Source organism: Erithacus rubecula (assembly GCF_903797595.1).
Source record: "Erithacus rubecula genome assembly, chromosome: 16".
Lineage (NCBI taxonomy): Eukaryota > Metazoa > Chordata > Aves > Passeriformes > Muscicapidae > Erithacus > Erithacus rubecula.
This window is the reverse complement of record NC_136668.1, coordinates 8606823-8628455: the sequence shown is the minus strand read 5'-3', so window position 1 is coordinate 8628455 and position 21633 is coordinate 8606823. Positions and strand designations below refer to the sequence as shown.

Here is a 21633-nt window from a genome sequence, read left to right as displayed (position 1 = left end):
TGGTTATTTTATCTCCTGTGAAATGGGGTCTGTGGGAGAGGAGGCAACATACAGAGGTGATGTAGTCTTTTTAGCAGCCCCAAATTCTCTCTTCCTTTGCTTGCAGGCATTTCTGTTCCATTCCCCATGCCCATTTCCACAACTCATCCAGCTAGGCATCCCAGCCATCTCTGGTCTAATGCAGGTGCCAGCAGGCAGGGATGCATATTCCCAGGAATGTGGCTAGCTCTCTCTTCCATAAGCCTTAGAAATATTTTGCAGACAAAACCCTTACCAGTTTGTAAAGATGATGCCTCATGTCCTCCAGCATCGGATCTCTGAGATCCATGTGGGCTTGGCATCATCTCCTTGGATATTTTGGGGCCAGGAAAGGGGTTGCTGTTTCAGGTTAAACAGTAACAGTCAGACTGGCCTTGCTCTCTTCTTTATGGAATTGAACTCCTGAGTATCTCCCTGACTAGAACAGGTGAAAACCTTGCCACAGAACTGGCTTTTGCACAGGTTCATGCACGTTGCTGGGGGCATCACACCTGCACCAAGGGGCTCTGGGGACTAGACTGGAGTTTGAGTTCATCACTGGGGTGCCTGGAGAGCTGTGAGCAAGAACACAGCCCAGTAACAAAATCCTTAGCTTGCAATAAACCAATCCTTTGCCTTTTCATTGAAGAGTTAAATGTAAGGCCATGGTAGTGGCCTCCACCTGCCAGAAGACCCATCTCAAATGAGTAGTTTTGCTCTGGGCTCACTGTGCACTATGACCTGCCCAATAATCACTTCACCAACAAATTAAATGAAATATGTTTACTAAATAGCTCATTTTCCTTCAGCAGTCTGGGCACTTGGGCAATTTTACACAACAAAAACGTGCCAATAAAGGTTGAAGAGCCATTCCTTGATAACTTCAATATTTGCTGAAGCCAGCACCCTTGCCTGTGGCCTCCAAACCAGCCAAGCATGCACAAGATTTGGATCCCATTCAAGCTTTTTAAGCTGTGTGATGAGCCCTGTGCTCCCACCACAGTACACAGGTGGAGGGTCAGACTGTCAACCACAGCCTGGATCAGCAGAGTCACAGAATGGTTTGGGCTGGAAGGACATTAGAGATCATTTAGCTCCAATCCCCTTCCACATGCAGGGATGCCACTCACTAGATAGGTTGCTGGTTGATATCAGCAGGATACAAGGAGTGTCTTACAAACAGGAACACATTGCTGGAGTATTTTTGATTTCACAGCTTGCTTTTGCTCCCATGAATAGCAAATCTAGCAGTGTGTTTGCCTGCCTGTTAAACCAGCTCCTGGTGCAAGAAGCTGTTCCTCTGAGCATCCTGTCTCGCAGCAGGACTTCCTCTGTGGGTTTTGCTCCAAGTCTGCAAAACAAGACTTAAATCTCCACGAGAAAGGTGGCTACCTTGAATTACAGAAACTTCCAGGCATGGGGAACTTTGTGAACATCCTCTTGCTTGGGCTTGCCCTTCCAGCTGTGACAAACATCTCCAGCTGTGTTTCCCAAGAGCTGGATAAGATCTGGCATTGGAAATGCAATGGAAGTTCAAAAATTTGCTACTCACAGGCAGAGTGGCTGCAGCTGCATCCCTGGGATGAGTTTGCTCTGTGTGACCACGCTCACTACACCGACAGCAGGTACACAGAAAACACTGCTTTATTGACTGCATTTGCCAACACATTGAGGAATGCAAAGGGTTGTTTTTTTGTAAGCAATGGGCCATGGTCCCAATGTGTATTACAGCATACACTGTATCTAAACAGGATGAAAATAACGGCAGACAGAGCTATTCCAAGGCAACACAAATAGCATGCATAATACAGTCTCACACAGAACAAGTTTGGTAACATTATATTGCTTTAAGGATTAACTAACATGGGAAATGTACAAAAAGGAGAAATAGGTTTTTGCATTAATGAAAAATACATTTTTTCTCTACAAAGGAATTTCTAATACAAGAAAATAAATATTGCAACATAAGCCAAAAATAATTTAAAATTGCTCTTTTCAATATATTTTCAATATTTCTCTTTTGTATTAACAAATGGCACATCACGTTCTTTGAAACAAAGAAAACAGAAGGGTTTCTCCTCCTGTGACATTCATATCGTTTCCTGTAACTGATGTGAAGTGGGTTGTTTTGAATGTGGAATGGTGCAAACTGCAGGGGATTTCCTTAAAGAACAACCAAACCTCAAGCCCTGCCCTGTAGCAGCATCTTCCTGCAGCCTGCATCCATCCTAGCTCCATTCTGCATCCAACCTTGGGGCGAGCTCCATGGGACACCCCCATAAAACAGGTGCAAGGGGTAAAAAAATAAAAAGGAATAAATCAAAGGTTGGGTGTGGGGAAAATGAGTGTGGGGAAAATGGGTGTGGAATGGGAGCTGTCCTGGGGAAACTCCCTCAACCATCAGGGTTGGGGCTGGTGTGGGGCTGTGCTCCAGCAGGGAATGATGGTTTCTGCATCCTCATCTCAACAGCGGCTGCTTCTCCAAGGAAACAGGTGCTCTTACAGTGCAAATGTCAATTCCTGCAGTTTATACATCTTAAAAGATAACTTTTCTGTACTAAAATAAACTTATTTTTTTCTTCTCTTTCTATCCATTTCAAAATACATTTACATTAACATCAAAAATATTTTCCTTGTGCATTTTCTCTCAGAACACCAGACTCCCCTGCTCCGAGGACAGTCCAGGCAGGGGACACTCTGGGGTGGCTGCAGCTATCCTGCCATGGTCCAGCCCTTGCTCAGCCCCACAGCTCACCAGAGCCCTTTTCCTCCTCTCTATTCCTGCCATCCCATTCTTCTCCCTGTGCCCCACCAGCACCCTTAGCTTGCCCCCCCATCTCCTAATGGCAAAATGATGCCTGATATTTTGGGAGTGTTTCAAACTGTTATTGCCCAGTGCTGGAGGTTGGTTGTTCTTTAAAGTTTCCCCCTTTTTGCTTTCCTGTACTGAGAAGACAAGTAGTGCAGAAGATGATGAATGGGAACTGTGTACAGTGAAATTTGTGGATTGCTTTTTTTTTACCATAATTGAGTGAAGCACACGGAAGCAAGATTCATTAAAAGGCAGCATATTGATTATTGTTATGACTCGTATACTAGGATACTGGAGCTAAAGCTAGCAAGCCTGATAAGATAAACTAAGTCCTATTTACGGTATTTAACATTATCTGAACATACTGAGCCTTAATTAATGACATTTCCAACCTCAGTGGATTATGTTAATTTATAACAAAGGTGGTTCCTGTTTTGTTGGTATTTTGCTGTTTTTTTCTTTTTTTTTGTTTTCCCCACTAATAACTTGTGTGACATTTTTCCTATGTGAGGATGATTCCTCCCCAGGCACGGTCAGTCTCAGCCAGGTTGGGCTTAGGCAGGGCTGGGCATCCCACCCAAAGCCCTCACTGGTCGCCGTGTCTGGGATCAGCTGGGCTGTCATCGCTGATCTTTGCTGCAATTTTATCAACAATAAGGACTTTGGAAGGCTGATAAAGATGATGACCTACTCTAAAACATCAATTGAAATAGTCTCAGAGTTTCAAAAAGAAAGCTCACAGTGAAATGAGCAAAAAGCATCGGAAACCAAAATGGCAGGATGCGGTCTCGGAGCAGCAGCATCCCTCGGAGCAAGCTTGGAACCTAACGCCGCAGCAGTGTGGTATGAGTGTGTCTTTAGTCCTTGGTTGCTAAATAACTTCCAATTTTTTTTCATAATGACAAGTTTCCGGTTTCTGGCTGTGCTGCTTGACTGTCAATATATTTCTTTGGCATCCACAAAATTCTTTGACTGATTGGTTTGACAATTGCAAGGTTTTTTTTGTTTAGTGATGGATTTAACCGGTTGCAGAAGTGTCCCAGGTTTGGGTTGGTTTTGTTTTTTTGTTTTTTTTTTTTTAGTTTTTTTTTAAACATTTTTAAAAAACAACAACAACAAAAGTTTCAGTGAATTCCTTTTTTTTTTTTTTTGTTCCCTGAGCTCACACTGGGGTCACTCCAATAAAACACGTAGCATGACTTAACTGTGACCTTTGAAGCCAAAACCGAAGTAATGGTGCAATTAAGTGCAAACATGGAAATTCGCCTGACTTATAGGTAACATGGGCTTTTAAACAACATTTAAGGCTTACTGGGGACATTTTATGCATTAAATTACTGTAATACTTATAATGTCAGCTTCTGTGAATCACCCCTCCACAATGAGTCAACAGCTTGTAACCAGGATTTAAAGTTAAAAAAAAACCCAAACCAAAACAAAGGATGGAGAGGAATAAATTCACCATTTTCATTGTAGCATTTAGTAGGAAAACACAATGGTGGTGGCAAGGGTTGCCATTTCCCCTCAGTGACGGCACATTTGGCCTTGGGGCCATGGTTTTGGTTTGCAAGGGGGATTTCAAATGTGCTGCCCTGGCATGGTGGGACCATGGCAGCATTGGAGAGAAGCATGGGCAAAAAAAATTTCTCAACCTCCTAGGTTACACCAACCCTGACTCCCCACGGTGGTTTTAAAGGACGCTTTCTTCCTCCATCCTGCCCCACATTTCCATTTTCCACTTGCTGATCCATTCAACTGAGTAAATCTCTTCAGAGCTTCTAAGAACCTCAGTGGGGACATGGGCAGAGAGGATTTTCGCATCCTGGCCCCTGGACGGATCCCAACCAGATGGAAAAGTGAGGGGAAAAATAATGACCAAGGGTTTTTTTTTTCCCTAAAAACAGAAATGTAACATTGCTCTCTTCCACCCCAAGCGTTTTCCTCCAACAAGCTTTTTGTGCTTTAGTCATTATTTATTTTAGAATCGCTTATTTCACTTCCTTCTCTCTGCACACACAGGTGGGAATTTCCCCTCCCACAGCTGGCCACTGCTGGACCCTCTGCTCGCTCCCTGCTCTGAGGGCAACCATCCCAGGCAGAGATCTGCCCCTCATTAAATAATGCCCATTAATTGAACTGTCATCCCTGCAGAACGCATGGGTACCGGCCCCCTCCACCCTCTCAGCATCCTCGACATCAGTCCTGGAGGGTGCCAGCTCACGTTCCCAGGAAGTGGGGTCTGGCAGGGAGCTGGGGAGGGATCACTGCTGTCACAGTCATCGATGTTGGTGAAGCTGAAGCTGTATCTCAGGCGTTTCGAGAAGAGAAAGACAACAGTGCCGAATTTCCAACTATATACACATATTAAAAACCCCCCTCGCCGCGCTACCAGGCAGAAATCGGACATGGCAGTTGGAACTGGGTTGAGGCCTCATCCAGCCGGCGTGGTGGGAGGAGTTAGGATGCCAGGATGCTCATCCTGACAATGTCCTCGCCAGCCGTGTCCAGCTGGCCCCGCTGCGCCCGGCCGCCGCGGGACTCCCCGTCCGAGTCGCTCATCTCGGCGTCCGAGAAGTATCCGTCCGTGTCGGCGTCGAAGCGGCGCAGGGGAGCTCCAGCAGGGCTGTCAGCCTTGGGGGGCTGCGACCGCCGCGCCCCCCGGCTCTCCTTTGGTAATTTGAACCGCACGATGGTTTTGGGGCTACCTATGGAGTCAGGCACTTTGGCTGCGGGGCTGGGCTCCGTCTGAGCGCAGTGCGCTGTCTCCTCCTGCTCCTCCTTGCTGACGCAGCCCCGTGCCCCAGCAGGGGGATGAGGCTCGCTGCCTTTCTGCAGAGAGCCCTTCTTGGCCACCTTTTTGGCCTCGCCCGTCCCTTTGCGGTCAGTGGGAAGCTTTGCTGCTCCTTTTTCCGACTTGCTTGGTCTGGAATCCAGAGCGAAGGGCTTGGTGGGATCATCTGAAAAGTGGCTGGCATTGTTAGTCCAGGGCTCTGAGCCCTCTGGGTGGCCCTCACCCACTGCAGAGGGGCTGCTCCTTGGCAGCTTTTTCTTAGTGTTCGTTCTCGTTCTGCTTTTCACTTTCTTTGTGGCCTCACTCTGCCTGAATGGGGACCTGAGGGAATGGTCCATCATGAAGCTCAGCAAGGTCTCCTCATCCTGGAGGAGCTCCTCAGAGAGGCCAGGGGTGCTGTCCTCATGGTGGGCGTTGTTGAGTGACCACTCGCTCATGGCCATGTTCTCCGCGGTGATCTGCACTGACTGTGCCAACCAGCTGTTGAAGAAGGTCCCATCAATGGGGAAGGAGGTTGATAAGCCTGGGAAAAACAAAAGTGGAAGATTGCCTCAAAAAACAGGAACAGCCATATTGCTCTCTACCACCATCACCAACTCCACCAAAACTCCCTGGCACTGGAGAAACACTCAAAGACCAACTATAATGCACCACCCAGCACTAGTGCTGAACGTGGGGCTCACTGAGGTCACAGCACAACAATCCGAGCAGACCCTCACATCCAACTCCCCACAAATCTCCCTGCATCCAAAACAGACTTCTTCCTTCAGCTAAGATGACAAGCAATGACACATCCCAGCACAGGTGGAAACTTTCTTGTGCAAAGGCAGAAGACAAACAATTCAAGTGTAAGTTTAAAAATATCATGACAGAGCAGGACCTGTACCCAAGGTATGCCAGGCTACTCAGGACCAGCTACTGCCAGGCCACCACCAGAGCCAAGCAGCCAGCATGGTGATGGGACCACTGTGACATTTGCAGGTCTGAGAGCATCTCTAAAGCTGTGGAAACTGAAGAAGAGAAGCAGAGATGAAAGCTGGAAAGAAAAAAGCTGAAAGATTTCCTGATAATGATCATTAAGAGCAGGAGTGAGCACTGTGGGCTGGGCTAATTGGGTCCAATTAGCAATGAGAAACGTGCACACCTACACAAGCACAGGCAATTTTAATCTCAAACAGAAACCCACAGGTTCAACAACTGATTTGGTTTTATGGATGGAGGAAAAATGAGATTTGATTTTGGATTTCAGGAAGAGCTTTCCTTTGAAGGGTGACTCACACCCACAGTGTTTGCTGGTAGCAGTGACAGCTTTACATCACCCTCACCTGTGAGCAGCAACACAGGCTATGACCCTGCACCTCCTGCAACTCACCACAGCCTTTCTGGAGAAGACAGCAGCCCACCCTGACACCAGCTCAAGGCAGGGAAGGTGAAGCAGGAGCAAGGATGAACTTTGGGCACTGCACGGTACCCAAACACAAAAACCCCTAATTTTGTGGGCAAGAGCACTGCCCAGCTCATCTTCCTCAGCCCTTCTCTGATGACAGCATCCCCAAGGGATGCTTCAAACCCCACAGAAAATTCAGCAGGCTACAAGACCTTGCTGAAGCTCTGGGTCAAGCTGCCTGGTTTCCCAAGCTCATAGCCATGCAGCTTTCCTTTCTTCAGCCTCCATTGTTTGCTGGAATTTGCCCCAGTAAATCCAAAACTTCTTTAGCAAAGAACAGAGCAGAGAAAGAATGAGTGCAAAAGCCCCATTTCCAAAGGTCCTAAAACCCAGATGGAGATGACCAGAAAGCAGTGTAGTCAGACAAGCAATGTGCAAAGCAGAGCAAGGCAGGGTGGTCCAGACTGCCAGAACTCCCACAGAAATGCTCTGTACCCCCTGGAGGGCTTTTTACAGCATCTCCAGACTACCTGAGAGCCACACAGGACCAGGATTCTCCTGTGTGACAGCTAGGCACACATGAACTCATCACCTTCTGCCTCTGCTGGTGGAGGTGGCAACACCCAAGGAAGCCAAGCAACAACGCAAATCCATGTAAAAACTGCATGCAGTTGTCAAGTACCTTGTCCAAAACAACCTTTTAGTTTTGTTTCTTTTCCTCCCCCAGCCCGGCCTGCAGCTGTAGCTGATGGGGATGAGCTGGATGTGGCTGAAACATCCATGGGGCCAGGCTCCTCACCCCCTGAGCAAATTCAAGAGATGGATGTGCCTGGATGTTCCTGCACCACTGGGACCACCAGCATGGCCATACATATGTGCCATGGACAGTCCATGGAGGAGCCCTGCCATGGGGTGGGTAAGTCTGATTTTATCCCCTGAAAGCGAAATCTCGCTCCAGCAGCACATCACAGGTTTTGTAACACATTCTCCCAATCCTGGAGCTACAGGGGGGAATTTTAAATCCCATGCCCTGCCAGTGAGCATGTTTCTGACCCAGTCTCTCTAGCAGGACCTGGATAATTCAGGCTGATTCCCACAAAGGAGAGATGGAAAGTGTAACTCCAGTGTGCTACGTGCAGGAGGGATCAGGGGCTGGACTCTGCTCCCCAAAACAGGGAGCCTCCGGCATCGCGGGTCAACTCCCATAAAATCAGACTTACCCAGCTGTCCCAAAACAGTTTCGTTGACCGATTTTCTTTTCTCTGTCTTCTCAGGACTATTTTTTCTACCATCTCTTCCTTTCCTTCTTGGGTCACTTTTCTTACCCTTTGTCTTCTTCCCAGTTTGTTCTGGCATTTTTTAGAAAAAAAGCAAAACGCCGTGTGAGACGAGGCATCAGGAATGCTGTGGTGAGCAAGTTTCCCTGGGGCACACCCATGCAGTGGAGACCTGGAGCAGACCTGCAAACAACTCCAAGCCAAAGGGAGATCAAGGCCATTCCTTGGCCAGCTACAGGCTAAGGTCTCTACATGTTAAGAAAATCTGAATCTTGTAGGTTATAAAAAAAAGGGAGATTTTAGCCTTGGAGAGGAATGGCCAAAGGAGCAGCCACACTGAAGGCAGGTGACTTGCTGGAGATTCTACAGCCACAGATCTGGACCAGGACTTTGGGGTGAGGACCCACTAGGGACTAACCCAAAATCCTGTTCAAAACCTTGCAGGAGCCATGGCAATCTACAAACCTGGTGCTGTGTCACCCAACACCAAGAGCCTCTCCAGAAAGAGATTCAGTGGCACAGCCAGACTGACAGAGCAAAGGTACCAGCTTAAAGACAACCTTGATTTGACTTTTTGGCAAAACTGTGCAGAAGTGAAAAAAATCCCAAGTGATATAGGTACATGAAATAGGAAATGCTTATGGAAAGTTAGGGATGCAACTCCTAGCTATACAGAGATTCAGCTAAAAATTAGCATATCCTAAATGGCTTTGAACTTCTACTGGAATTTATTCCTCTTGGGTAAACAGGACAAATACCCTATGAAAGTACAACTTGTATTGCCAAGTAAAATACTTTCAACAGTTTTTACTTACTCTGTTATGCCATTCTCCCCCAGAAAGTCCATGCTAAAACTTCTATTAATTTTCAGAGAGGGAAGGATATTGCCCTTAAACCAACATGTGGGTGGCTCATGGAAATGGGAGGAGAGACAGGCAGTTTTTCAGAGTCTGGCCCATAGGCTAAAAAATGATCTTAAGGAAGAAATCTGTTTATTGTGTCAGCCAGCAGCAAATCCTCAGCAGAGAGGCCATGGGGTGGACAGGTCAGAGGGAATAACCTCTACCAGCAGCAGTGGAAATGTACTGGGTGAGCAGGGGAGGGAATTTGCATTGCACCTGCCTGAGTCTGAATTAACAGAGGATTTACAGTCCTGGAGTTGCCAGCCAGGAACCCCTCCTGACCAAAGAACTTACAGAAAGAAAGAAATGCAAAAGCAAATTTGGTATTTGCTACGTTCCTGCCAAGTAAAGGGAGGAAAGCATTTTTCACTTCGCTTACAAAATCAGAATCTAACTTTGTTTAGACAGCACAATGGGGCTAAAGAGAAACCCGAGCAGCACTTTTTGGAGAGGAACCTGTCAAAATAGTAGCCGTGTTTCAAAGCCAGACAGTGTTTACTTTCCACTCTGTGCAAGAAAAACACAGGGAAGAGAGGGGGGTTCATTTTACACAGGCAGTTCTCACCAATTTTATTAAGAATCTCCTGCTTAAATGATCATTTGACAGTAGGAAAAATAAACCCCTCCTGTTCGGAGCTTTGTGTGGGAGACAGTCCAAAAAAACCTTTGTGCCAAAACCATCTTTGGAACAACCCCAACAGATCTCGATTGATGGCTACCATAACAGCAGTTAAGAACTGGCCTCATCCTGGTGAAATAATGGAGACTTCTTTCTTTCTCTCAGGAAACCCAGCTATGGAGAGCATCCTGGTCAGGAGCTGTGGGGGCGGATGCCAATGGAACCATTCCCCACTTCCAAAGCAGTAAGTGCTTTGTAATGCTGAAAAAGGCAGCAGTGAGTTATCCAAAGCTCTGGCTCCACTGGATGCTGAGTATCTGAAGCTCCTGGTGTGGTCACTTGGCAAAGGAACTCCTCCTGAGCTCAGAACACTCTACAGACTGATGCCAAAAGGCACACAGGTCCCTAATGCCCCCCTGGCATGGGAAGAACCCAGATGCCCTAATCACGTGGAGATTCCAGGACCATATTCCTGGAGCTGGGCTGTTTCCCTGGCAGCAGGGACTCACAGGAGCTGGGTTTTAGAGGAAGCAGTCAGTCCCTGCTCAGGCTCAACCAGTAAGTCCATCCCAGGAGAGACAAGCAGCTCAGCTTGGTCAGTTCAGAGTGGAAAAGGAAAGTGCAAATACCAGCCAGGTAGGACAGGAGAGAAGAGCATCTGCATCACAAGATCTGAAGTGATCCCTGCACACAAATCCCACCCAAGCCACCCTCCTACTGGGAGTTTTGTCTCTGATCACTCACCTTTAGGCAGAACAAAACATAATGGGAACAGCAGCCGTGCTTTTCTCAAGCATACCCATAACATTTTTGGGATGGGCAATTGCACAGCCCCAGCACTGGGCATTGCAGAAAACCCCAAAACACCATCTGCAGAGCTCCAACACAGCTCCCCACCATTGGCTGGCATCTGCACCCCACTGTGAGGCTCCAGCTCACCTACTCCAGCTCTCCCTGGGAGGAACTGACAGCTCCCATTCCACTGCTGCATCAGAGAGAGGGTTAGGCATGTACCCTCAAGGCATTTTGGGGATACAGGTCCCCAAGGGCATTTCCAGCTATCTAACACCTTGCCTGCAAGAGAGGTGAGTTTAAAAACCTGTCCTGGCAAACTACCCTGTGCCTATCTCCTGAGAGCTGCAAATGTTGGGCTGGGTTTGCCCAGCTGAACTAAAGAGCATCCTGAAGTCCCCTGTGATGCCTCCAATACCCACAGAACCTGGCAGTGACAGCACATGGCAGGTGGTGCTCCTGGCAGGGATTCTGCTGGCTGGGGCAGTGAGGGGGGGATCCAGCTCAGGAACAACACCATAATACCCTGGGTGCCAGGGAATGGATGTGCACTGTGGGGTCTCCATTGCTGGGAACACGATTGTGTGTGCTCAGGCTGGTGAGCTGTACCTCTGGTCCAGAAAGGATGTGCAGAGAACACAGAGTATGACAGGGACTGGGACTGACAGGACCCACATCACCCCAGAGCACACCCTGGGGTCCCACTCCTGTGCCCCACTGCTGCCTGGCTTTGGCTACCAAGAGGAATTTGCACGGGCCTGAGTCACAGACATCTCAACATACACATTCCTCAGCCTCCAAAACTTTAGTCAAAGGAGACTTTTGTCAAGGAAAGCTCAGCCCAGACAGTTCCTGAAGAAACCCCAACCATGTGATGGCTTCAAACACAACTCCAAAGCCACAAACACAACAACCGTCAGAAGCAGCTGCCAAAGCACCAGATGCTGCTGCTGGAAAAACTGTTCTGCAGCCACAGGGTCTGGTCTGCACTGCCACTGGAGGCAAAGGAGGAGGAGGGAGCAGGAGCTGTGGGCTCCAGCACTGCTTGTGGAAAAGGAAAAAAAAAAAAAAAGTAGGACAAAAGGAAACCAGCTTCATTTCAGCTCCTTACAGAAGCTGGCAGAGGCTTTGCAGTCAGCAGCATCATCTCCACTAATGGGTGTGTGCCGTGGGGAGCTGCAGCTGACCAGAGCTAAAGGAGCTGGTCTCCTGGAGCAACAGATCCCCCCAGCAGCTTAACCCTCGATTCTTGATAGAATGCTCAAAGGCATCTGCAAAGAACCTGTAGCAGGGCTTCCACCCTGTGCCAAGGGCAGCTGCAGAGCAGCCCATGCCCAGGAGGTGCCATCTCCTCCCAAACAGTCCCAGCTCACAAAAGTCACCAAATACTGTCTTAGCATCCCCACCTAAGCAATGCTGAGTCCTTCTGACCAATTCTCTAGAATGGGAGAATCAAGAGTGATCTGTGAAAACCAACAGCTCCAGCACTCCAGTCACCAGAGTCTGGCTTTACTGAGTTTTTCTGAGTCAATATATGAACTGTGCCAAAATAACACATCAGGGGAGGGGCCAGCTCTGCCTTCCAGTGTGAGGGGAGCTAGGACACACAACTTGGCTTCAGTGGGGACAGTGTGAGAACAAGCTCTGTGGTACTGACCTGGGTAAAGACCGTTCTCAATAAGCTTCATCTGGAGATGGAAGATCTGCTCCTGCAGTTTACAAATGGTGTGTTTCATTTTCTCCCGTCTCGTCACCATGTAACAGAGATTTCTAACCTACAGAAACACAATGAACAGTGTCTGGTTTAGGCAGGGTCAAAGCAGGTCCCCTCAAGTTTTGTTGCTGCTCCTGCTGCCCAGGGAAATCCCCACTCCCTGGGATTTGATGCTTTTCACCCCACTGTCATCTGTGCTGCACTCCCACCATGGCCCCTTGGGTGACCAGGGCTAGCAGTGAGGACTCTTGATCCAATTGTGTGATGCAGATGGGAAAAACCACACAGTGAATAATTCCAAGCCTAAACATCTCTGTCCTGGCTCCAAACAGCCAGGACCCCACGATGGGCAAGGAAGGCTGGCAGGCTTTTCCAGCATGGGCACTGCAAGTCTGGGAAGATGCTGCAGAAGGAGCATTAATAACACAGGCATGCAAAGGCACAGCACCAACCACTGTGCTTGGCCCAGCAGCTGCATCATCCATGTCCTGTTCACACCTGACACGGCCTCCTGCACAAAAAAATGCCAAATTCTATGAAGCAGCTTGGTGCCCTGAGTCAATGCATTGGTTCTCATCCACAAATTGCACCTTTTGCAAGGAGGAATAAACCCTTTTCCCACAGCCAGTGCAGGGAAGGGGCTGAAATGGGATGGGGATGTCAGAGCCTCAGAGAACTGCCCTAAAGCAGGTACCAGGAAAAATCATAGAAAATACAGCAAAATAACCTGGTGATGCTGATGCAGGTCAGCAGCTGGAACAGTTCCCTACCTCAAATCTGGCCCCTCCCTATGGTTATTCACATTTGCTCCACATCTACCTGCAAATCACTGGTGCATTTTGTCCCAGTTCAAGAACTTTCATTAACTGTGGCAATGGGGTTAGAAAATGTTTTTTTTAAAGTCCCTTCCAACCCAACTCAACCCATTCTATGACTATCTGAAGCTCTAAACATAAACAGCAAAGCACAAAATATAACTGTTCATGTGAGCCAGTGCAGCAGCAGCTAAACCCTGCTGGTGATGAACACCCCCAGTAGCACAAGATGACAGAGCTGTTGCTGGTAGCTCCCAGCACCAGGCACTTGATGAATTTCAGTGCCATGCTTCTGCCAGCCCCATGTAAGGGTGGCTGGAGAGCCAGGTTCTGGCAGTGCTGCCACAAAGGACATCAAGGCTTTTGGAGCAAGCAGAGGCTTTCAGCTGCAGAGCAGAAAATGCTAATAGCAGCTAGCATGATTTGACAGCATTTACTCAGCTTTCTGATGCTCTGAAAGAGCAAAGCTGCCTGTAATGAGGTAGGGAGGAGGTGGCCTGAACAGAGAACACACACATGGCTATGTCCACACTCACGTGTGACCCTGATGTCCCATATTCCTCCCCCTCCTCATGCTCAAACCCTTCTCTGCAGAGAGTATTTCCAGGCTTGGGGGATTGTCCCAATGTGACCAGGAGCCTTTGTGCCTCTCACAATGACAGAGCAAGCCAGGACATCAGCCACACTTACTTTGCACAGCCACCAAAGGCTGTGAGGGCAGCAGGACAACTGCAGCCAACCCTTAATACTATCTCACTTAAGGACATTTGGGAATGTTCAGGAAAAAAAGAGGAAAAGCTGCTCTTTTTTTTATTGTTGTTGTTGAATCCCTAGCTGTAAATACAAGGCAGGGAGTTATATAGTGTATTTTACTATGTTCTCTTTTTTTTTTTTTTCTGGATTGGAGAAAACATCAAACTATTTCTTTATGAAGAGAACAACTGCTTCTGGCAACCTGACTCTTGAAGAGTTTGGCTGTATCTCTTCTCTATGATTTGATATTCCTGGAAGAAAACATTACTTTAGCTTTGCTTAGAGACTGCTGGTATTTACCCACACTTACACAGCTCAACACTACCCAGTGCTGCTTCCCCAAGCCAAGTTTAGATGCTGGTGTGAAAGTCTGGAAACCACAGCTTTTTGTTAAAGCTAATTTAAACACACAGTCCTTGGAAAAAGGCAAAGATGGTTAAAAAAGGCCAAAAATAAAATGGGGAGACTGAATTAGAATTCCCAGGTAATACCAGGCAATAGCTTTAATTTGCTGACACTGTGAAGTGCAGAAGTCAGGGATTAAGAAATGACAGAGGGAACCACCATTACTCTGGCTGTGCCCATGTCATCTGCTCTTGGTTTCTGCCTCCCCAGCTCCTGGATTCCTACACCATTATCAGCCCCAAATTCACTTCTGCCAGATTAATTGTTGAAATTGCTAAAATCCAGTGTCCTATGGACATCATCTGGAAGTCTTCAGAGCCTTTAGGCTGCTCATCTCTGATCCCAATTTGATGTGATTCCTCTATTTGCAAGTGAAACAAGGTGGCTGTGACCTGCAGGTGCAGGATCAGATACCTGGGATGCTCTGCCCACAATTGGATTTAAACCTCCATCACCCATCTGAGCACTGGACTTTGATCCAGCTGGTGTTTGTTGTTCCACTCCTGGAAGCAGAACAAACAAACAGCTCTTCCAGGGCCAGGCAGTGAACTCTCCTGGCAGGAGTTGCTAAGCAGAGGCTGAATGCTGATGGGCACACCCCACAAAGCCTGGAGGCAACTCTGGTAAATGAGAAATCTGGTAAAAAACATAGTTTTGACACAAAGAAATCAAAGAGAAGCTGCCGTGGGCAAAGCATGGTATCCAGGGATGCACAGTGGTTCAGTGCTGCTGGAAAAGCCAAGCTGGGAACAAGAGGAAGCAGCAGGGGGCAAAGCAGACTGGTTTAAATTTACAATATAGAGCAGATGAGGGGGAAAAGTGAGTTGAACTTATCACCCTCGGATCAGGCAGATGCAGCCTGTTGCTGGATGCACTAATGGTCCCACTAATGGTAGCGCCAGCCCAGCCCAACATAGAGATGGAAATGTGATAAGTAAAGGCAGAAAAAAGGGAGGATAGACTAGCAGAGGGATGACAGTGATGACTACAGAGATGAAGACTCACAGGATCACAAGAAACAGACCAATAGGTTCAAATCCAACTACTTTCACAGAGAAGAAGGCTCTCAGGCTCCAGGATCCACACAGGACGTGGGTGCAGCATGGGACCAGGGCAGGCTGGTCCAAAGCTGAACCCCCATCTGGACATGAACACACTGCCCACCCACACTGCCTTTCTCCCCACAACTTCAGTTATGCCACAGATCCAGAGCAGCTTGAAGAGAGGGTTCAGGGACACACAGGGGCAACATCCCCACCACCTTCACCTCCCAGGGTACAGCACCCTCAGCCCCTGCTCAGGAAACTGCAGCACCACTTCCAACAGGTCAGAGCAATGCTACTTTCCTGCTTTCCTTCTCCTTTGTTCCTAGAGACTAAGCCCTTCCATGTTTTTGCACTGTGGGTGGGTGGTCTAAGAGGGACCTGGACAAGAGCAATGGATTCACCCCTGTGGCAGGAACAGGAGAGAGGGGACCAGGCAGGGCTTGGGTCTTAAACAAAGGAGGAGGAGTTGGGGCTGTGCATGCCAAGCATCCCTGCCCTCCTGTCTGTCCCTGTCCCACTGCTGCTGTGTGCTGTGCCCATGTGCCTCCCCAGCAGCAGCATTACTGCACCTGTCCCCTCTCTGCCATCTCCCCCCAGGTTCTGTGTGTCCTTCTTCCCCTGTGCTTCCTCCTCTCGCTGCTTCTCATCTTCACAGCTGCTCTTCCCCTCCAGCCTCTGCCCCATCCCTGCTCATGCCCCCTGTGCAGCCATAGCAGCCAAATCCACAGGCAGCTGCACGGAGTGGCAGCAAGCCCAGCCCAGTGAGCTCTGGCACCACTTGGGCCCTGCTGCTCCACCAATGCTCTCTCTCACCCAAAAAGCTGCTGTGGAGGCTGCTGCTTCCTCTGCTGTGGTTGGGAAGATTCAAAGATGTTCTGCACCACTGGGAGCATCAGGTGCCTGCCTCCTCTGTCTGCATCCTCTGGCCTGGCACTCTCTCTGCCAGCTCCCTGAGGAGCTGACCCACTTTTGGCTGCAGCAGGGCAGGGGATGCTCAGTCCCACTGGCCCTGCTCTCACTCTGCCTTTCACTCATCTTTGATGTTTAATGTAAGTAAATAATGATGTGTTCCCACACCTTGCTGCTGCAAAGCATCTGAGAGACAACACAAGATAATTTTGTGGTTTGAAACTATTTGAGTATAGTGGACATAAGCTGCAGCATCCTCTGCCTCCCATCCACCCAGCCCTGCCAAGGCACCTCTCCCTGCAGACATTTGTTCTTTTGAACCCCTGGCTGAGATGAACACTAACTTATTCCATCAATGTCAGTGTTTTGGCAGTGATGATGTACACACACCGAGCACTGCTGTGTTTCTGAATGAAGATGAAAGAACAGAACTGTCAGGGGAGTCAAACTGAGTCAGGGGGAACAGGGCTTGTGCTGTCTGTGGGTGCCAGCAGCCCTGCTGGAGCATGCAGGGACACCACTGAAGGAGAAGCTGTACTCACCCTCTCCAGGTCCTGCCTGAGGTGCATGAAGAGCTTTAAGCGTCGGTAGAGAACATCCTGCTCCTGCTGAGCCAAGTTGTCCACTTCATCCGTTTTTGGTGTCAGCAGCGGTTTGTTGGAGTTTGCTTTCCTCTTCAGCTTCCAGTACTGGTAGACAAAATCCACCAGAGATTCACTTAAGTCAAGGTTCTCTGCCACCTCTGAAGGCTTCACGAGCTCATAGAAGTCCTCCTCCAGCTGCTGGAGCTTCTGCTTCCGCAGCGTGACCTTCTCCAAGTCCAGCTGGGCTTGGTCGGGCTCTGTCCGTGCCTCCTCGGGCAGTTTGGTGGCGCCGGCGCTGTGCTCGAGGCAGAAGGATTTGAACTTGACCTCGTCGTTGTCTGCCAGGATGGTGCGCATGTCCAGGTTGTGGTCGAAGGCGCAGGTGACGTGGAACGCGGTGACGCAGGCGGGCATGGAGCACTGCAGGACAAGGACACGAGGGCAGGGCTCAGGGAAAGCACCAGCACTACGGGCAGCAAGGGCATGCCACAAACCCGGGGACACCAGCAGGGTGACACCTGCCATGAAGCGATGGACGCTCCACAACAGGAATTCCTGATGGAGGAACACCTGTACTGCCCCGGACACCCAATGGCCCAAGAACCCCAGGGTTCAACAGGTGGCATTTTCCTTAATTTAATCTTTAATCCACCTCTGTAATGGGCCCTGCTCATCTCTCACCTACCATAACCAGAAGCTTCCAATGGTTCTTCCAACAAGACGTGTCAAAATCCAAAGAACAGTACAGGACAATGGGATGCTCCCAGACTGTCAGTGGATTTCTCCTGATGGAGAAATACTCACCTGTATTCCACCCTGAAGCTACTCCCCCTCTGTTACCACATCTAAAGCCAATATGCCATTTTTACTGGAAGCATACAGAATGTGGCAAGGTTTAGGAGTGAACATGGGATCTAAGAAGCAGCCAGTGCTCCTAAATGCCTTCCTCCTCAGGAAATTACACAGCCTCTAACTTGCTCCATTTAAAAAAGAAAGAAAAATGCAACTGGAGCAAAACATCACAAAATGAATGCTTTAGAACTTGTACAGTGACTATGATGGTGTCAAACTTGCATCAGATCAATTTTTAAAATTATTTTCCTAACTTACCTCAGGCTTAAATTATTTTGGATCCCACAGGCAACAATCTTAGCCTGGTGTCCCACAGAGGAACTCCCACCAGCCAGCATTGTGCCCGTGTCCATGTCAGCACCTTCTCCCCCTCTACTCATTAACTGCTTCTAATGGCTCAAACTATCAGGTCATTATTTCAACCACAATCCATTAGAAATCAGTCTATTCCAGCTGCTAGTGACCAGTTAAACTGCAATCATGAGACATTTTAAGTGGGCTATTACTGCAAGCACTACTTTGGCATTAATAGAAGAATAGTTCTTGTGGGGGATGAAGATGCACTTGTGGCCTGAAGGACCAGGTGGAGGCATGTGAAGTTTCCTGAATGTTGTTAACAAACCATTTTGTTTTACTGGGGCTCTGCTGCACCTTAATTCTCAAAAGAAAAATATATTCTGGCAGTAGTTGAGTAACAGAAATTTTACAGCTTTTTATCATCGTCCCATCCCAGGGCTGATGGACACCTAGATTAATCAGCCCTGAATCCTGCTCAGGCACTGAGGGGTAAACTTTTGACATTGCTGCTTTCAGATATTTTTCTTTCATTTTTTTTATGAGTCTGCTGGTGATCAAGAAGCTGCCAGGACCAAGAAAGGCATAAGTAAGCACTGTCCAAATCCTACACTTCCAAAGCTCTCCAGGCCCTGCTCCAAAGCCTCAGAAAGCAGAGGGAAGGGCTGGTTGCAGCTCTGGCTGTACCAGCATGACTCTGGGCAGCAATGCTGGGCACTAGCTCTGGCAGACACCACAAGCAAGTGGATTTTGAACTCTGACATCACACTTATCCTGTTTAAAAATGGCCATTTGGTCCTAATTTCAGTCTGAAATTCACAAAAACATCTGGTAACTTGAAAACTCCACTCCTGCTATGCTGCTGGCACTTGCTTGGAGCCTGGCATTGTGAGGGACCCACTGATGCTCCCTGTGCCAGCCCAGGGCACTCACCACCACCACATGCAGATGGTGCCTGCTCTGCCACCCTGGCCATCCCCTGGGACAAGCCCTGTCACAGCCACACATGCAGCTGAAGCACCATCTCCATTCCCAAGTGTTTATTTTTGGAAAGGAAGGAGGGACAGAGGGAGCCTAGCCTGACTTGCAGCTTCCAGATTTACTCGGGGCAGTTGGCATATCACACGCTGGCTTTTAAAGCACACACAGTGCTGTCCCTTCCCTTCTGTTTCTGCCATCAGTGCTAAAATAGCACTAAAAACACACCTCTGTCTTCTGCCAGGACAGTATCCTGTTAACAGGAATGACCATCACTCCACCTTAGGAATAAAGCAAATCCAGTGACACTCATCCTGGATCTCTCTAGTCCAACAGATGGCAAGCAGCACTTGTCAGAAACCATGCCCAAAACACAAACAGAAAATAATTAGGCAGCTCAGCTGACAGGGCAACAAAGAAAGATACCTGGTCAGCCACAGTCACTGAGGGACCCTGGATAAACTAACAATAAAAACATATTGATCCATCCCAGAATGGTGCTGGAATGAAGCCACTTGTGGCGGAAGGGAGGGATCTGCCACATGGAATAAACCATGCTCAGAAGACTGGAGACTGCTTTGTTATTGACTGTGCTTCATTCACTTACAGCACCTTTCATTTCATTCATTCATTCATTCAAGAATTTCAGCACACTTTGCTTATCCAGGCAAATCCATTTCCAAACAAAATTCTGAGACAGAGGGGGTAAAAACTGCCAAAGAGATTTAATGTGGGCTCTTAGTCCTAAAATCACTCTTACTGGGAAGAAACAGAGGATGATTTTGTTTGCCAAGGGCATTGAAACAGAAGCTGAGCAGCTTGCAGTGGTGCTAGGCTGCAGTTTGGGGCTGAGTGGAAGGAAGCAGCTCCTCCAGCAGACCTGCACTGGGAGCTCAGGAAGGAAAAATTAATTACCGGTGCTGAACACCGGCCAAGCCATCAGACACAACACTTCTGCATCCTGAAAAAACTACCATGTGATTTCTTGTGACCACAGATGGTCTGGAGCCTGGTAGAGCTTCTCAGCTAAAAAAGGCAATTTCAGCCTCACAGACTCCTTGGAGAATGTGGGACAGAGGATGGATGGGACTGGGCAACACACTCTGCTCTTACCCCTGATGCCACAAGCTGCATTTTCAGGACCACAGGCAGAAGACAGCTTTGGGAACCACCAGTTACCCCACTGGATGAGGACCAGTGGCACTGCTTGCTTAATACAAGCGGGCAGCAGCTGGCAGAGAAGTGATGATGAATGGGGGAGTGATGGAGGACAGTTCCAAGGACTTTTTTGACAAAGAGCAACAACAAAAACAAAGCTGGAAGATGATGACAGCAAAGACTGTGCCCTTTGGAGAAGCTTGCCAGCAACTAAGAGAGCCCTGGCATTCTGTACTGCCTCAGTGAGCTCTTCCAGTTGCTCTGACAAGCAATGAGGAGGGAGCAGAGTTCCAAAAACACATGGTCAGGACTCAGGCTGCACCACAGTCTGGCTCCTGGCACTCTCTTTTTCATCTCAGAAATGCAAACAAGAAAATTCCTCCTGCATTCTGAGCTCTCTGGCATCTCCTTATGTCTGATCACAAGAACCACCATGAAGCAATGACCTCCCCTTCACAGGAGTCAGGCAAAGGTTGTCTCCAGAGCTGCATCCCTACACAGCAGCCAGTAATTTAGGCTCAGTTCCAGTCCCACCAAGTTACACCAGGCTCACAGCTCTGTACCAGAATGCAAGGGTTGAGTCACATGCAGCAGCAAGGGCAAAGGCATGGACAGCAGTGGGGAGCCTTTCCTCGGGCTTCTCTGAATTTCTTCCTTTTGATGGTCAAATTTGGATGGGGAAAAACACTTCCACACACAGAGGTGCCTACAAAGACTTCTTGTGTTTGTCTCTGCAAATGTGGCTGAGGTGGGTGTTTTCTCAAGCTGCCTCTGAGATGCCCTGCTGGGATGACAGTCTTCTACTTCCCCAGCCTTCACAAAACCCTCTTGGCCACTTGGAAAACCCCCTCCTGGAAGCAACTTCCTTCCTTCTGCAGATCTGCCCACCTGCAGCACCTGATTGCTGCTGCCAGGAACACCCAGTGCTTTTGCAGAAAACAACATCCTCCTTTCAGAGCTGGGCCACAAACCCAAAATGCTGACAAGGGTAGATCCCACCTGTATAAACAGGCACTAGCAAAAATATGCTCCATAAAATATGCTCCACAAAATATGCTCCATAAACATAAGCTTTTGAAACAGAGCTCTGTACCATGGATGAGTACAGAGTGTATTTATTTACCTATGGGTGTTAATTTACCCCATAAATCTTTAAACAAAGGCACTGCCTGCTTTTTTATCACTTCTCCCCCTTTTCCTTGAAGCAAAACCATCCTGCACATGGCAGGGTGGCCTCAGCAAATGCTCCAGTGGCAATCTCATGAAGACTTATATACCATGAGCTGCCAGCACATGAGGCAGCAAGGCTCCTGTTCCATCTCAAGTGACCTTTAATGCAAATCCATTCAGTTGCCGGGATCTCACAGCTCCCATGTCATGATGGCACTAAGAGGATGAAGCCTGAGACACACTGAATTCTTTTTGATGCTGCCAAGCCTGTTTGCTTCTTTCCCTGCCCCTTTGTTCTTTGAAAGCAGTTGCCATTCTGACACAGTATCTCCATCTGTCAGGGTGAATAAGCACCCA

At 48.4% G+C, this 21633-nt stretch overlaps 1 protein-coding gene across 2 annotated transcripts in view; it reads right to left on the bottom strand.

The window, feature by feature from the left end:
• Positions 1–1644: 1644 nt before the first annotated feature.
• Positions 1645–21633, bottom strand: part of JADE2 (jade family PHD finger 2) — a 71706-nt gene continuing 51717 nt past the window's right edge. The window contains exons 9-12 of one of the 2 annotated variants that reach the window (XM_079319406.1): positions 16783–17244; positions 12256–12373; positions 8229–8357; positions 1645–6144 (exon numbers count right to left, since the gene is read on the bottom strand). In XM_079319406.1, coding sequence (XP_079175532.1) covers positions 5288–6144; positions 8229–8357; positions 12256–12373; positions 16783–17244 — 1566 coding nt within the window. In that variant the 3' untranslated portion in view covers positions 1645–5287. The remainder of the gene's footprint in view (positions 6145–8228; positions 8358–12255; positions 12374–16782; positions 17245–21633) is intronic. The other variant, XM_079319407.1, reaches the window with a different exon arrangement.